The sequence below is a fragment of the Pseudopipra pipra genome, chromosome 16 (genome assembly GCF_036250125.1).
Source record: "Pseudopipra pipra isolate bDixPip1 chromosome 16, bDixPip1.hap1, whole genome shotgun sequence".
Taxonomy (NCBI): Eukaryota; Metazoa; Chordata; class Aves; order Passeriformes; family Pipridae; genus Pseudopipra; species Pseudopipra pipra.
In genome coordinates this window covers 11,653,072-11,670,774 of record NC_087564.1, presented here as the reverse complement: position 1 = coordinate 11,670,774, position 17,703 = coordinate 11,653,072, and the positions used below count along the sequence as shown (strand labels likewise).

Sequence of the window (17,703 nt, the reverse complement as noted above, 5' to 3'; positions counted from 1 at the left end):
GACAGGTGGTTTAAATAACAGTAGTTTTGTGGATACTGAAAGGGCATCAGCAGAACGCATTTCCACATGACCCCAGGGACTGCAGGAAGCAGAGGAGCCCTGGAGCAGGATTCCCATACAGTGGCTATTGGTGGTGGGCAGGCTCACAGGATCAGGGCTGAGAGGGAGCAGTGGCAGGGAGAGGGCTCAAGGGCTGGTGGTGGCAGCCAGCAACAGGGAGTGAAGATCAGGTGCAGGGCTACACAAGTGCTCATAGAGTTTTGGGAGAGCAGAGGCTGTGACATGGTGGTGGGAACCTGAAATCCATGTCAGAGGACACCATCCTGTTGCACATCAGCTGTGTGTGTCCCTGGTGCCTGTGGCAGAGGAGGGCAGAGCTGTGCTTTCTGAGGTGAGTTTGGGTCTGCACGTCCTGTACACACCCCGTGCCTGGCAGGCAGCCCAGGGACCCTGCAGTACAGGAGTGCTTGTTCCCTTGGTGCTTATCAGGGACATCCTTGGAGAGGTGACAGTGGTGAGGGGGCAGCTCAGCACAGCCATGGGCAGCTGCTTTCCTGGCTCTCCAAGAGCATTTCCCAGGAGCAGACACAGCTCTCTCCACCCTCAGCCAGTGAGGAAATTTCTCAGAGAAGCAACGGGTCCCTCTGCTCCTTTTCTCTGTTTCATTGCCACAGGGAAACAACTGCTCACTCTTAAAAAAAACTCTCTCTTGGAGCAGCTTTGCTTGATGCCATTGCTGGCCTCTCTGGGGGCTGCTGCCTGTCCTGTGCCAGGCACAGGTGCTCCCACACCTCTGACCTACACACCTCTCCCTGCCTTTCATCCCTTTCCCTCCTTTCCTTTTCTCTTCCCTTTGTTCCAGTGTCAAAGCCCAGACTGCTGAAGGAGGGGGATATGGGAACCTCCATAGGCAGTGCCTTTCAATGCTGGTTCCCAGTTCACTGGTCCCCATTGCCCCTTCAGGTGGGGCAAAACAAAGGAGAAATATTTCCCTTGGCCTCCCCATCTCCTCACTCCAACATGCCTTTTCCATGCCCCCTCCTTTCTGCTTGGTGAGGGGCCCCCTTGCTTTGGATGGGTTTGGGGTAGCAGGAACAGCCTGACTGGACAAGGTGCCACTTCTCTTTGCATAAGCAGCTTGAGAGCTTTGGTAGCTGGACAGGAGACAAAACAACAAAGAAAAGCACACGATGGGTCACAGTTGGTAAACTTTCCCCTTCGCCCTTGAAGGGGTCTGTAAAGTGACTGCCTTGGAGGGGATGGAGGGTGCTGTGGACAGAGCTCACCAGGCCCCGTGCAGAGGCACCTCTGGAGCTCCGTGGATGGGGTGGTGGCTTTGGGAACAGTGAGACCTCTTCCATTTTCTTTTCTGGCTCTTTTCACAGCTCATTTTATGGCATCTTCTGCTGAGGGATGTGGACCATGGTTGCCAGTACTGCACCCTGTTTTGGAGGGAGAGAAAGGAGGCTGGAAGGTGCTCAGCAGCATGGCCATCACCCCAGGAGCCACCTGGAGACCTGTGGTGAGGCCTCACCAACAATGGGGTACAGGGTGATGCATGTGCTGGTGCCTCCTTTGGAGATATCTTGGAGATAGAGAAGCCTTGACTTTTTCTAACCCTACTTTTTTTCAGGCAGTTTGCATGTGGGAAGTGTTTAATTTAGAAAGGCCAGTGCTGCTGTATCACATTCCTGTGTCAGTCTCTGTTGGTTTATGACCAGTGAAATCCTGGTGTGAAAACAGAATCAGGCTTTGATTTCAACTGCTCCTGCTGTTTTATGCCACTAACAACTTTGGATTTCGATAGCAGCTTTTATTCTAGGAGCTAAACGGGCTTCACAGACAGGCAATTAATTAATTGAGCCTCCCCAGCCAGCCTACGCCCTCAACACCACAAGGAAGCATTTTGCAGAGGAGGAAACAGAGGCAGAGGAGCAAAATGGATCGCCCTAGGTAAGAAGCTGAGCTGGCAGCTGCCTCCACAGCAAGGCATCACACTCCACTGGTGTGGGAATGGTCTCAGTGGGGGGAGAGACTGAGGAAGGTCTTTGGGTATTTATCAGTGACTGTCAACACTGACACCTGAGCTCAGATTAACTCATGAACTGCCACCACCTTGGACCACCCCAGCCTCTCACTGAGGAATCTCCTGAGACCATGAAACAGTGTCAGGAGGCCCCACTAGTGTTTCTATTATCCATCCTTGCTGACCAGCTCCTGTTTCTCCAAGATGTGAGCCCTGGATGGGGCCCTGAGCAACTTGATTTCATGGGTGGCACCCCTGCCAGGGGGTTGGAACTAGATGATTTTTAAGGTCCCTTTCAACCCAAACCATTCTATGGTTCTATGAGGGGGCACTCAGGGTTTGCAAGGGAAGGCTGTCTCAGCTGAAGGGTTTGCTTTGGTCCAGGTGCTACAGCTGAGATCTGGGGAATGACTTGCTGTGATGGCACTGAACAAGAGATGGGTGATCCTCAATTTCCCTCTCCAGGTCCTGTTCACTGTCTCGTAAGCAAGACAGCCCTAGGAAGCTACATGCTGTGGGCAGTACCTGGGGCACCTGGAGGAGGTGGAGGAACATGCCTTTGCACAGGCAGAGCAAATCTGTTCCAGGAGAAATTGCCTGCTTTTTATTATGAAATCCTGCTAATGGTTAGTTGTCTACACAAATAACCATGGGGAATGAACTCATGCACTTCCCAGCCTGCTCTGTGTCTTCCTGGCTCAGCTCCTTTCTGAACAAACATAACCTTTTGCAGGAATACCTGTCAAAATCGCTTTGAAATATTGAAATAACAGGATGGGATATGGTTTGCTCCTGGGCCCTAGTGCTCATCCGTCAGGACTCAGGATGTCCATCCAAAGAGACTTGTGAGCAGGATGTAAGGGAAAAACTCTGGCAAGCAGGAGGGCCTCACAGGGCAGCATTTGGAGAGCTTATCACCTCACTCTGCTGGCTCACTGGGCTCCCACACACTCACCTGGGAGCAGAGCACTTCCCAGACCCTTGTGAAGCCCCCACTTTGTGTCGGTCGTTGGGCGAGTGAGACATGGGGATCTGTGACTCAGCTGGAGCTGATCAGGGCAAAACTGCATCCTTTGGCCACCAGGGTGGCCTCAACATCTCCCTTCTCCTCCTCACCCCATGAGCAGGGCATCATTTGTGAGTATTTTAGAGATGGGGCAAAAAGCTGTGGAATCTTGGACCAGCATCAGAGAGAAATAGTTGAGGGACGTGTATGTGCTTGGGTGGACCAAAGACATAGACAGAGGGCCTTTCAGTCTCAGAATCTCAAGGGCTGATCAGTATGGGAAAGCTGTAAATGCTCAGTGTTTTCTCTCTCAGCAAAATCACCCCTCAATAATGTCCTTCTGTGTAGTGCAGCAAGAGGCTTTCTCCTCTAATTCATTGTCACCTCCCCATCTTGAAAGTGAAGGGATAACCCCCACTCAGTGGCTGATCCCGAGGGCCACCACGCCCCGGATACATCCGTTTAAGGGGAGAGATCAATACCTTTTAATTTGCAGGAGCAACCCCACCTGCTCAACCAAAAGCCCTTCACTTCTCATCCCCTTCCCAGTTCCTGGTGGTGATGGTCTCCCACCTGGAATAAAGTGAGGTATTCTGCTTTTCCAGGTACATGCCTCTTTTCTTCAATGTACTTGGAAGTGAGAAGGACTCGGACACAGACGATTGGAGGAAGAAATCAAAACCAAACACTTAGAAATCCAGACACTCGCCCCCCACTCCAAAAAATATCCCATCAACCAACCAACCAACAAAAAAGTCCTTCAAACAAAACTCCATCTCTTTCTCTAAAATCCATGATTAAAACCTGGTACAAACAGGTGAATATAGATATATATATATATATTTTTAGTAGATGTAGTATTGTTTTTTTTCTCCTCTCTCTTTCTCATTATACAGCAAACATTGCAAATATAGAAATTTTCTCTGTACAATTAACGACTTCAGTTTACAATGCAATGTGTGGTAAAACCTTTCAATGAGTGAAAATGTGAACGGGCCTTCAACCGAGTAAAAGTCTAAACTGGAAGACTCCGTTTGCAAAAACAGCCCAAAAGATGGAGCTCCTTCTGGTCTCTTTTTGGTTTTTGTTGCTGTTTTTGTCGCTGTTGATTTTGGAAGGAAAGGAAGAACACAAACTGTTCACAAAGAATCCACAAAATCACGGAATAGGGACTCATGCAATGCAATATTGGGAAACGCCAGACCTCAGCTCTCTGCCCGCTCTTTCATTTTCTTTTTATATTCAATTTTTTCTTTTTTTCTCATTTTTTTTTAAAAAATCAAAATGAAACAAAACTTTTTTTTTCTTTCACTCCACAGTTTGTTTGTTCTGCAAAGTTCGTGTTCAAATTTGGTGCGTCTCACCAACGTGAGGACATTTTAATATCTCACTTTATATATTATATAGAATATTTATAGATTTTTCATAATTTGTTCTCTCTTTTATTTTTATTTTTTTTTTAATTTTATTTTGTTTCAAAGACAGTCTGAATAAAAATAGCTGCTGCAGATTTCTTTTGGTCCAGTTAGTGTGTTAAGTCACGAGCTATGTGAGGACTCAGGACTTTTGCTGGGCAGAGACGCCCTTCCAGTAGTCTAAGATGTCGTGGAGATCCTCGTCTTTGGCAAACTGGACCTTTTTGCGTAGGGCATGGCCGGCTGCCATATATTCCTCCTCATCTTTGTGCCGCTTGCGGTTGAGTTTGAAGCGCTCCCAGATGCTGTGGGATGGTTTGCAGGTGTACTCTGGGCTGGAGGTGTAGCTCAGGTTGTGGTACTGAGGCGAGAGCTGGGAATAGGCCAGGTCTCTGGGGCGAGGGCGGGTCAGAGGCTCCAGGATGGAGGGCTTTCTCCCCCCCATGCTGTCGTGCTGCTCCCCTTGGTGCGAGCTGGGGTACGAGTGCCGGTGTTCGCTGTACTGGCGGATCTTCTCCGCCTCTGCCCGCAGGATGGCCGCGGCCGGTGTCACAGTGAGGATGGTGTCGGTGGTGGGGGATGTCTTCTCGATGTATTTGGCTTCTGATTTGTGGCCCGATCCCTCGGAGCGGTAGGACCTGGGGCTCCGTATGGAGCCACTGGAAGAGGTGCTGGAGCGTTTGGGGGCCGCCTCCATGCTGTGGTGCCGCTGGAGAGGGTGGTTGTAGCTTTCCTTATAGACGGGGGAAAGGAATCCATGTTTGCTGGGGATCTGCTCTGATAAGAGCACCAGCTGAGGCTCCACCGTAGAGACTGCCCCTGATTTCACCCCTTGGAAGGAGGTGGACTCGGATTTCAAGGCATCAATGCAGTTGTTGATGATCTGGTTCACCTTGTCCACCTCCTTGGCAATGGTGGAGATCTCAGCCACAGAGCCCTGGGAGTCCGGCGGCAGGGACAGCTCACAGTCTCGCCTCTCGGGCTGCTCACCCGTCCTCACCTCCATGTAGTTGCCCTTGGTGGCCTTGGGGGTCTCGCTGCTGTCAATCAGCTTGTACTGCTCGACCTCACCAGCAGAAGGTAGGTAGGGGATGCGGGTCACTGTCTCCCCACCCAGGATCTGTCCCTGGGACAGCTGGGTGATGCTGGTGGTCTCCATTTCTGGCCCGTATTTCAGCTCGATGATGGTCTTCTTCATGCTGCCGGCAGCCTTTTTGTGCTTCTCCTCCTGCTGGCGCCTCTTCCGGAGACAGTAATACACAACGCCCAGGACAATCACCATGCCGAAGAGACAGCCCAGGATTGTCATGATGTAATGGGTGGCAGTGGAAGGGGTGGGCACTGGCTCCTTGCGGTTGGGTCTGGTGGGTGTGATGGTGACACAGGTGTGGTTGTACTTGGAGTATTGGTGGACAGAGACTACACAGTAGGTGTAATCTCTTTGTGCTACTAGGTTGCTCACGGTGATGTTCTCCTCCTTCTTCCTGAGCTTGGTGATCATGGAGGAGAAGCCGTTTTCAAACTGGGAGAGGATGTACATCTTGCTGAAGGGGTAGGGGATCTGCACGGTGAGGACGGCCGAGTTGTGGTTGAGGTGCTTCACCTGGATGTTGGGGCGCACCTCTGTTTCACCGATGGGCGTGAAGAGGGAGAACTGCGGCGTCGTGCCGTCGCCGGAGGAACACTCCTCCTCAGAGCAGGGGCTTTCGGAGGGCACCGTGGTCACCTGGTACCTGGGAGGGATAAAACGAGGGATCACAGTGTAGGAGCCACCAGTGCAGAGGGACGAGAGCATGCTCAGAGCATTGCGGTAGCCAGTCCGGCCTTGGCCTAACAAGTAGTAGCCCATGTAGTCAGGCGGGGAGTCGCACTGCATCCGGTCATAGGTGCGTGTCATGTTGGTGAAAGCCTCCAGCCATTGAAGGAAGCCGAGGAGCTCACAGGAGCAGTAGAAGGGGTTACTGTAGAGTTCACAGACAGAGAGCTTGTTTAGGCCCCGAAAAGTGTTGCTGTCGAGTCTCTGGATCCTGTTCATGGACAGGTCAATGTTCACTATGTTGGGGCACTCCCAGAAGGCATTGGGGGTGACGGTCTCGATGAGGTTGGCCTGGAGATAGAGGTACTCCAGCTTTCCCAGGCCCCGGAGGATGCCCTCGGTGAGGTTCCTCAGTCGGTTGTAACCCAGCTGCAGCACCTGGAGGTTGAACTGTCCTGAAAAGGCACCGTCCTCGATGTAGGAGATCTCGTTCTTCGTCAGGTTGAGGTATGTCAGGTTGCCGAAGCGGCTGAGCGAGGCGTACTGCACGCTCTTGATCTTGTTGTCGTTCAGCCGCAAGTCCACGATGGTGCTGTTGATTTGCTGGGGGATGGACTCGTAGGGGGGCTGGTTCTGGCTGCAGATGGCCAACCAGACAAAGCCCTTGTCCCCCTCGATGAGCCAGCAGTCTGCCCGCACCCCGCCGGCATGTAGGAGAGAGACGGCCGCCACGTACATGCAGAGGGCTGACGTCGCGGCCCACCGGCGACCTGCCATCTGGAAGGGCAGCACGGAGAGGGGGCTCCTGGTCTGCTGGAAGCGGGGAACAGGACAGGGGCTGGGAAGACGTGGGCTAGTGCTTCTTCGGCAGCTTTGCTTGCCTCTCCCTTCTCCTCATGGCTTGGAGACGGGAGGGACGCGTCTGTGGAGAAAGAGGACCTCGGTGCCCACGGTACTCGGCAGCCACCAGCCAGGGGCTGCTACCAAGGCCTGGGTGGCTGAGGCTGGTCCCACATCACCAGGTCTCTGGCATCTCGAGGAGGGAGTCATGAAGTTAAGCGCCCGTGCAGAGGAGTCCCTGCGGCTCAGAGACAAGCCTTCCTCTCACTTTTTATAGTACATCTCCTCGTTTTCTTTTTGCTGCCCATAGCGGTGCTGGTCCCCATCTCCATGTGCCTCCATGGGTTTGGCTTCCCCTGCTCAGTCCCTCGGCTCACCTGCTCAAAACAAAACACAAGCACAAACTAAACACAAAGAAAAGACAGCATTCAGAGGTGTTGGAGATGCATCCAACTACCCTCTTAAAGTTAGGCACCTGCCTTCTCACTCTGGCTATCATCTTTCAAGGAGCCTTTTGTTTATTTGGCTGCCACCAGCAGCACTTGGCAGCACAAGGAGAGGTGGTCACTGACCACTGAGGTCATCCTCTGAGCCCCTGTCCAGCATCGCATTTTAGGCAGTTGAGAGACCAACAAACATCCAGTGCACTGTTAGTCTGACCTATTTAGGTGTCTACCTTAGAAGGAGAGGAGTGATGCCCCAGAAGTGTCTGTTCCTCTCCACTGAGAGCAGATGAAGTCTAGACAACTCGCTCTGATGTAGATTTGATGCTGCAGCGTTTTGCTGAGGGGAATCCTGACTGTCTCGCGTGCTGGTGTGCGCAGCAGCAGTGCCCACAGAAGGAGGTGCTGGTTGAGGACACCGTCTCTCTCTGCCTGCACTGCTGGGTGGCATCTGGGATAAAGCCCAGCACCGAGCACTTGTCCTGCTTCTGGGAACCCAAGCAGTAGTTTCAGGGCACTCTTTGCAAAACACACTGCTGTGATTGTGAAATATCCGGTGTCCTTGCTCCTGGTTGGGTCTTGCTGCCTTTCTCCAAGACCTCTTTCCTCCTCCCAGGTGAAATGATGCAGACATGTGGAAAACCCTCAAGCATTCAGTGGCATAACAAGTGTATTTGCAGAGGATAGGACAAGACCTTCCCTCCTCAGCCAGAAACAGCTGTTTGAAGACTAGGAAGAGTCTTCACTAGACACAATCTTTGAGGCTGCCGGCCGCCTCACTTCCCACAGAAAAATTCTCATTCCTGGCTCACATTTTCCTCTTTTTTTTCCCTTCAGTTTTGACTAAACATCAACATCCATGGACACAACTTCTACTTCCTTTTATAATTTCTTAGGGAAACAGGAAGGCAAAAGTGGAGAAGTGGGAACTGCATGAGCCCCAGCATCTCCTGGGTCTTGCTTTTCCACAGACATTGAAAATATCGTCTGTGGATATCTCTACTGCCAAACAGATCTCTGGGCTGGTAGGACAGATGCAGTGTGGTGTTATGGCAGAGATGGAGATACCCACAAATGGGGCCCATCTAGAAAAATTCTTCTTTGAAATTTTGTTGGGAACAGGAGCTCTGGTTATCTGCCTTGTCCAAGCTCAGGCTATAGGAGCCAGGGAAGATACCACCAGCACTCCTTGAAAACACAGCTGGTAGGAACTGGAGGTTTCTTGGGAAGTTGTGAAGGAGACAGGGGTACATGTTACATCTAAATTGTCTTTCCTTGAACCTGGAAAATAGTATAAATCCAGAAAGAGTTTTCCAGACCATTTCGCAGTGCACAGGCAGTGAAGGGACTGTGCTTGGTGCTGCATGCCTGAAAATCATGTGAGGCTGATTGTCAAGAGGCATTTAGAGGCAGATGCCATACTCTTGCCCATGTCCAGAAGAAACCAGGTTCTTTTCCAGCCACAATACCAGGCAGCAAAGCAGACCATGTTTCACTGCAGAGATCCCTGTTCACCACTCAGTTTATACCTTGGTAAACAGGCCAGTAATAATAAGCAGTAAAACAGTTTATTCGTTCTTTCTGGATTGCGAACAATGAGTCTGTTCCCTGGTGGCACAGTTGGCTTTCTGTTACATGAATAACAAGACCTTCTCTCACGTCACCTCTCTGCACTTGAGACTTTCTAGCCACCTTGTCCTCCACGTGCTGTCACTGCCCTGGGACACTTCACCAGCACCTGGAAGTCCATTTGGGCACAGGTGAGTCCTTGGAGCCAGTGAGGAAGGGAAGAGGGAGGCTCTCAGGGCTCCCTGGGAGACCACAGGTGAGTGTCCCCCTTATCACCTCCCCAGCTGACGGCAAGACACAGACTGCAGTTCCAGACTGAAACACATCTGCTGCTACATCCCTCCTGGTGTTAGACAACTCAATTAACCTCTCTGCACTCCAGTCTCCTCTCTGGTTCCATGAGATAATGATAGCATTTCACAGGGTGGTGGGAGGCTGAGGCAAAGTGCCCCGAGCTCCTCTTGTTGGGATGAAAATCCCAGCACAAGCACTGTGCTGCAGGTGGAGACTTTCCCTCTAGATGGGCCTGCTCTCCTCTGCCACAGGGACCAGCCTGATCTCGAGCTCCTCCTGCATCCTGTGAGGATGCACATTGCCCCTGAGCGTGTTTGAGGAGGGTATTGCTGGCCTGCAGAGCCACAAGCAATGGCTTGCCCCAGTTGTCACTTTGGTGTGGCACAGAATGTGCTTTCCCTGCTCTTGGTGCACCCATCTCCCTGTCCTCCTCCATGGGCTTGTAGATTCCAGGGACCTCCTGCAGGCAAGGGAAGCCCTGCCAAACTGAGCCAGCACAGGCAGCAGCGATGGATGCATCTTGGCATATTCTCTTCAGCAAGTACTTATTCTGTCTCCTCTAGCTCCCATTGTGACCCAGCCATCTTCTCTGGGCAAACTTGTGTTTGGGAATGCTCTGCAGAGCCAAACCAGCCTTTTCCTTGCAGAGGAAAGTTCGTGTCACTCCACCCTGGGGAGGCTGAGGGCAGCAGCCTGTGTCAGAGGGCATTAGGTAATGGAGTGGCACCATCTGTGACCAAAGAGCAGAGACAGACCTTCCACAGATCTTGCCAGGCTGATCCCCTGTAGCCTTCCCCTACAGCACCCATGTGCCTCCCTCATCTAATTGTAGGTGCTGGGAATGAAGAAGAGCAACAGTAAACGACTCAAACGTATTCAGTAAGGCTCCTGATATGTGTTTTCTCTTCTTTCCCATACGTTGCCTATCAGATGAGTCCTTCCTGACAACAGAAAGGAGAAAAGGCATTTTATCAGCAGCCCGAGTTTAATTTCAGCTCATTAAAGCAAGCAATTTGCTGGTTTATTTGCTTTGCAAAGTGTGACTAAAATGATAGCATTAAGGAGATGTGAGAGAGGAAAGAGGGGCTAATCTCCCTTTTTATTAGATTGCTGGGACATGACTGGGGAGTGGAGAAGTGGGTCTTGTTGCTTTGCACGGAAGACAAAATTGTTCATCTTGTTGGCTTCTGAGAGCCTCTTCCCAGCACTGTGGTGTGTGTGGGTGTGTTCCTGAGAGTGTGTGCTGCAACATCAGACAAGAGCCGAGTGTCCCGCGAGGCAGAGCAGGGGCAACTTGCCGTGGTTCCCCACTCATCTCCCTGTAACAGCAGATAACAGACATCCAGGAGGTGTCTCCTTCTTCCCTTTTCTACCTTTTACCTCACCTCTAATCTCTCTTTCCTGTTCGTTTCTGCTCCTGAAATCCCAGGTCTGATTCTTGCAGGTTAAAACAGGGCAGCTGGCTGGCTGAGGAGCCTTTGCTTTCCCTGACCTCCTGTATCTTGGACATGGCTCTGGAGAGCAAGGGAGAGACCCCTGTGCCTCTTCCCAACAGACTGGGTAAAAATCAGTAAGAAAATCCAGTTGTTTAACCCTTCTGCCTGCCTTATTTGTCTTTGCCCAGCTGTCCTGGGTTTATTCTCCTGGTAACCCAATCGCATATCACTTTTCCCAGTCCTCTCACCCTCCACAATGCTGCCTAGGAAAATCTGAGAACAAGTCACCTACAACTCTCATATGAAAAACAACAAGGAAAGTGGAGATTTGGGGGGCTCCTTCACTATTTGAGAAAGAAGCAAAAGGGAGGAATGAAGACAGTGTGGAATAACAATTATTTGAAATGATGGATTTTATCTCAATCAGGGATATATTGAACCGTGGCACCATGATGATGATGACAACAGGCCACATCCGTGGTGAGGCCATGGTACCCACATTCCTGCACAGTTACCTGTGCCCTGAAGACCAGGCTGTATTTCCCTTTGCTCTCAGAAGGCAGAGTGGCTTGACCAGCTGAGCAGATGCTGGGCTGACAGAGGCCAGCAAAGAGGCAATGACAACTCCCTCACTCCTTGTTGCTCCTGCACGTTGCCTCTGATATCCAGTATCCATGTTGGAGCCCAGATCCATGTTTCTCCACGCTAATCCTCATCCCTGACTGCGATATACTCTCCTCCTACCCATTCCTGCTTCTCCACCCCTGGTCCCTGTCAACAACCCAGTGGCAAAGAGGCACTGCTGGGATTTTGTGATGCCTACGAGTCAGCAGCCTGAACTGAATGAGCAGCAGCATCCTCCTCCTGGCTGAAAACCCCCAAGGGTGGTAGAAGGGAGGTGGAAAGAAAAAGGCAGAGCTGGAGCTCCAAAAACCAGTACAGGCTGGCTGGGAACTTTTTGCTTCCATTTCCCGACTAATGGCATCTTGGAAAATTAAACCAGAGCAGCAGCTGCAAGGAAGCAAACAAAGCAGCCGTGGGGGCTGGGGAGGGAGAGGGAGAGTGAGCTGGCACTCAGTTCCTAATTTTGTTATTCTACTGAATGAGTTATTTCAAACTGTGGATTACATTTACTGAGGGAAGGCAAGGAGCCAGATTAACATGCGTGTGCGTGTGTGCGTGTGTATACACACATACTCTCACCAGTGCTCCTCTCCTTGGCATTCCTGCACCTCCATAACTTTCTTCCCCCTAGCTACTCCATCTCCAGCTTCTCTTAGACCCTGTCACAGCCACTTGGGCTGTTTTGTCAAAAAAAAAATGAAGGATCCCCACTGCAATGAGAGTCATAGGAAAACGGGAGTGGTACGTCACAAATGATAAATATTCAGCCACCCAAAGAAGTGCAGAGGGAAAATTCAGCTAACAGACACCAAATTTTCAAATGAACCTTGGCTCTTCATTATGCATAAGATAATGTGAGGAGGCAGCTCCAAGATGGCAGATAAAACATTTATTAGTGATGAAATCACCCCTAAATGGCTAATGTCCATCCTGTAGACGCCAGGTGGGGAAAGGAGGCATCCAGGCAGGTTTTTCTCCTCAGTCATATTCCTGGTGTTTAATCCATCACCTCCTGCTAGGTGCTGTTGGTCAGAATCACAACCACCCTGAATAATAAAGAAGCTCAGGCCTGTAAAATTCAAGTTCATTTTATATCCAGAGCTCCTGGTACTAATATTGCCTCCGCTGACAGGGTTTAGGCAGCATTTTGTGCATCCCAACCTTATTCCCAAATGTGTTAGATAATAGAGTTCTCCAGTCAATTCTACTCTCTCTCCTCCTATTATTTATTATTTAAGAAAAACAGGCAAGGGAGAAGAGATATATTTTCCACAGAGGTTTGAAGAGAGATGAAGAAGGAATGAAGCAGAGAGGTAAAGGGGGGGCTGAGAGACAAGTGCTCAGCATCACATACAGGATAGCTTTTACTGAGACTTCAGGAGGTCACAGACTGTATGACAAGTATCCAAATGGGACGGATGATGAAGAGATAACTTTTCTGGGAGACACTGGGAGAAACAAAGAGAAATTACATGCTTGGTCTCTATACAGGGACATTAGTAGTACCAGTACATAAACACTCATGGGCTCTCTATGGTGCTAAGAATCACAGAGTTGGGTTGTTCCTATCTAGTAAAAAGTTATTCTGGTGTAAAACACACTTTCTGCAAAATTAAACCCTGGGTGGAAAAGCTGTGATCTTTATTTGAAGTTGATATTCAGGTCAATTTACTTTAACAGTAAACTTGGGTGCTGTAATGTCTGAGAGGAGCTCTAGTTCTAAGCCGTCGTGCCTGTACCAGGCAGGCTGAGGCCAGAGCTGCAATCTGGGAATGGCCAGAACAGATCTGTTTGATCAAACATTTTTAAGAATCTTTTGTTTTACAGCAAGATAAATGCTGGGTTAAAATGACAATATTTTCAAGACAGGTTAGCTCTTGGGATTTCAGAAAATACAATTCTTCTGCTTTTCAGTCAGTTGCACTCTGAAGTCACTGACATCCATCTCATGCTGCTTATTTTCCAGGGTCTGTTGAGATGACAACCCTGTCCCACGCTGCTGCAGGCCACTGAGCAGAATCCTCTGCTGAGTTTAAGTAAATGTGTAAATGATCTTCGTGGTGAACAGCCTCTTAAGCCCAGCTGGGTTACCTGTGCATTATCCCAGCCTTCTGAAATATGAGCACGGGCAGATATGAAATGTCAGCTCCAGCCAGTGACAGTGCAGCTGAGCCCTCAAAGAGCTGAGGAGTGTGATGAGAGGGGCAGAGTTAGAGGAAAGTGAAGAGGAAGAAAGATTTTAGGGGAATGAAGAGAAGAGTAAGATCAGGTAAACATCAGCAATAAGAAAGGTGTGTTTCCATGGGAGAAAGCCTCTCTAATACTTGCTTGATGGAATTTTTCCTTAGAAGTAATCAGTCTGAATCACAGCTCCATTATGGGATGGTTATGCTGATGTTAAGCTGGTGAAAAACAGAGGTCTGCTGTGGAAGCAGGACTCCCATTTTCCCCTGTAAGTAGTGCTGAGGATCAAAGCCTGTTTTTCCAGCACCAATGCAATGGAGGGAGCCAGCCCCACACTGGGAAGAGGAGATGCTGCTGTTCCTCAGCACCTGCAATGTGAACTGTGCCCTGTCTCTGCTGCACTGTCATCCTCACTCAGACCTTTGCTGCTGTTTGGAAGAGATCTTTGCAGCTGTTTTACTGCTTTCATTCATTAATTCATTTTTGCAGGAGGCTTTTGCATTCCTGGCAGGAAAAGCAACTTTTACACAGGATGGTATCTGGTGGTGGGTCTGTGAAATGGTGAGCTCTGTTAGAAATTATTTTCAGAGGTGCAAGTGTCTTGTTTGCTCTGATTTCTTATGGTTGTACATGCAAAAGAACACTTCTCTCTCTGTCCTTCTCTTCCCCTGTGAAGGGATTTGAAGTAATAGTGGGTCTCTGGCCAGTGCCTACATCAGTCACAGTTTCTAAGTGAACTGTACTGCTGAGTGTTGGCAGATGGACAAGAAAATATACATCTTGTGTAGGACTTCATGGTAATGATCTGTGATCTCTGGGTAGGCAGAACAGAATTCACCTTTTCATGAGCATGTGTCCTGCCCACAGGAATTGCTATGGCTGTGCTGTAGGCAAATACCTCTGCTGACCTCTCACTCGCCCACTTTCGAAGCTGGTCCTGCTTCTCTGGTTGGAGACTTCCAATCTAAGTTATCTTGTGGTTGTAATGATCTAGCTCTTGTCCTTTGGAGTTGAGGGGCCCAGCTTAAGGCTGGACCCTCTGACCGTCCACTTTCTGAAGGGGGTTTCTGCCCTAATATAGCAATATCTGGCAAGCCCCAGTGCCCTACAAGCCTAATTTTAGCTCAGTGCTGCAGGCTGGCTTCTTGTCATGGGCCAGGAGAAGGTTAATGATTATCTGGGCAGCACTCCAAAACCAATCTAGTGTTTATTCAGGATAACAGCATTGCAGAGGAAACCGAGCGTGACCACCTTCCACGCACAGCTTACCCAGCACGGCCCCGCTCCTGCACAGGGCTCTGCTGGAGGAGCTCAGGTTTGTCAGCTCCTGGAGGAGGGGCCCTCTTCCCCTTCCCTAGGTCAAGACAGGTCCTCATCAACATTTCCAGCCCTGCCCTCTTAACCCAAACATATGCTGAGTTTCTACATAAAACATTTTACCAAGGCTGTGGGTCTGTTGTTTCAGCAGTGGAAATACAAACTCACCCTTCCCTGTAAATGTTTATAGGACACTCCTCATGGGTCAGATACCCATGCTACAAACAAATATCCCTTTATTTTGAATACCCTGCACCTGTAGGGAGGCGAATACACTGTTTACTTGGGGCTCCCCTTGTGTCTCTCAGGGCTCCATGAAGGGATTCATTATAAGCTGTAAAGCCTGAAGGACTGAGATGTGTTGTGCTGAGGGAAAAACTCTCCTCCAGCAGTGAGTACTCACAGACATACATGGCCCAGGAGAGCTCTTGATGCTTCCCTTGGGGTGCAGGAAAAATTGTAGATAGCAAAAAAGTGTTTTCTGAGAGAGCCCTGAGGTGCTGGTACTGGCATCACCATCAACAATCCCAAAATAGCTGGTTCTCACTGCCTTTCCAGGCAGACTGAGAGGCATTGTGAGAACATCTATTTAGTAGGGTCTCTGGAGAATGCTGGGAATGCACTTCCTACTACCTGAAATGGTCAGGGAGATGGCTGGGCAGCCAGATGGCCATATGAATGTGGAGCTGATATTAATGTCTCATTTGATTATGCTTACAGCATGATTAAAAGGCTCCTAGATTCCTGAGCAGGTATCTTTATTATGTTAAGTCTAAACAGAACAAAAACATGGCTCTTCTGTGGGCTTGGCTGGTTAAACCTGGTGCCAGACAGTGTTTCTCTCAAGGCTACCTGATTTCCCACTGAAGTATGCCCATGCACTGGTGGGAACAAGCAAAGCCCATCTTTGTCCATAGAGGATACTCAGCTACAGGTATGAGGGGACCACTGGGTGTCCTCTATGGTGCCAACAAGCCTAAAGCCCAACCAAACGCCCTTCTACCCAAAAATGTGTGGGCAGATGCAGAGAAGCTTGCAAAAAAATGGGTCATGCACATGCCAGGCTCCATCCAAAAGAAATTTTTTGTCTTGACACGTGGCTAATGCCCAGCTGCTGGTGGAGAAGCAGAAGTGGGAGCTATTGGTGTGTTAGCACATGAAAGCCCTTCCTCAACATCTGCTCCTCAACAGAGTCCAGGGCCATGCTCTGGACCTCTGTATTTCCCTGCTTGTTCAGAGACCTCTGAAAGATATGAAGAGTGGAAAGAAACTTTGGAGTCCAAGACAATAGGAGTAGGGAGCTATGCCAGCATTTGGACTGCCCGTCCTTTTCATAAACATTTCCTGTGGAGGTTACCCAAGCTGAAAAAGCAAGTGAACCCAAAACACCCACCCTCTCTGGAGGAATGGAGTTTATCGTTAATAATCTACTGCTAAAAGGGTAACATCTGTTTTGGACAAACTGTAATGAGATTTAAACCCCAGGTGGAGGGAGGACTTCACAGTAATAAATGACTCTCTGTATGTCTAAATAGTTTTAATTTTTTTTCTGGCAGAAATAGCTGCTTTTCACCTCAGGCTTCTTTTTGCCAGCTCTTTTTGTTTAATGATTGCTATTAATTTCCAGGGTGGCAGATGGATTTTAGGCTGGTGTAGTCTGAAATGAGGAAAAACAGTCCATGAAGGTGTGAGCTTGCCATGAATGTGTGCACAGGTCACACATGCTGGTGTGATGCCATGTGGGGGAGTTTGCTTTCCAAGGGAACTATTGCTTCTCAGTAGCTGGGATGCTTGAGCATCTCTCAGTCATAAAGGAAGGTGAATTAAGGTTTTTTGCCACTCCTTGTAGCTCTGCCTGTTTAGACCTTCGTTTATGCTGATTTCAGCAAGCATTTGTGAGGAATTGAAACCAACACCAAGCGCTTTGCTAAACCCAAGCTGAAGCGAGTTGGAGAGCAGCACATGGTCTCCAGAACATGGAAAGGAGCTCCCTGCCCCTGGCCAGATGGTGCCAGGTGATGAGGATCCCTCCTTGGGCATGAAACAAACATTTTTTTCAGTGCTTTTCCTGTGTTATTGGGATTCTTTTATTTGAATAGTGTGGGATGCTCCAAACAGACAATCCTTCTCCGTGCTTTGGCTGCCAAGATCCTGGGGCCCAAAGGACCACTTTCTTGATCCTCTTTTCCACCACCTCCTTCTCAAGAAGCCCACAGAAATAATCCCAATTAGTGCTACAGTGCTCTGGGGTGACCTCCTTTCTCTTTCCCTGCTGTGGAGCACCTCTGGATTTGGCTCAGGATGCAGATGTGAAGGATACATGGGTGGTCAAGTGAGAAGCTGGGTCCAGGAAGTGAGGTTGATGATGGATCACCACCACATGGCAGCACCCTGTGGCCAGGCAGCTGTCCCAAAACAAGAGCATGGCAGAGCACAGGGAAAGGAGGGAGGGGTTTAGTTGGCTGGGACTGGGTGAGCCCCAGAGATGGAGGAAAGGGGGTAGAGATAGAAAGTGCAGCATCTCAGGTGATGCAGATAATCTCCTTTAATCTCCTGCTCAAAATAACCCAAAGTCAAGTAAAGGAGGGATTACAGGGCCTAAGCCACTGTTATTGCCGGGGTGTAACAGCTTTAGGTTGCCTCTGAAGGGCTCCTGAGGAGGAAGAGGAGCTGCAGAAAATACTGGCCTGCTGGAAATGCCTCCCTGGTGAGGGTGACTGGGTGGGCTGGGGACCCTCCTGAAGTACGCTAAGGAGAGTGGGGGCTGCAGGGTGGGCAGCTGCCTGCAGAATC

The 17,703-nt window shown here is 49.7% G+C and overlaps 1 protein-coding gene and 1 long non-coding RNA gene across 4 annotated transcripts in view; one reads left to right on the top strand and one right to left on the bottom strand.

Annotated features, from left to right (window-relative positions):
* Positions 1 to 355: 355 nt before the first annotated feature.
* LOC135423174 (uncharacterized) overlaps positions 356 to 17,703 on the top strand; it is a 45,137-nt gene continuing 27,789 nt past the window's right edge. The window contains exon 1 of the long non-coding RNA XR_010434731.1: positions 356 to 1,953. This is a non-coding gene — a long non-coding RNA (uncharacterized LOC135423174). The remainder of the gene's footprint in view (positions 1,954 to 17,703) is intronic.
* ELFN1 (extracellular leucine rich repeat and fibronectin type III domain containing 1) overlaps positions 3,851 to 17,703 on the bottom strand; it is a 105,419-nt gene continuing 91,566 nt past the window's right edge. For all 3 annotated transcript variants that reach the window (XM_064673153.1, XM_064673154.1, XM_064673152.1), the window contains one exon: positions 3,851 to 7,420. In XM_064673153.1, coding sequence (XP_064529223.1) covers positions 4,590 to 6,980 — 2,391 coding nt within the window. In that variant the 5' untranslated portion in view covers positions 6,981 to 7,420 and the 3' untranslated portion in view covers positions 3,851 to 4,589. The remainder of the gene's footprint in view (positions 7,421 to 17,703) is intronic.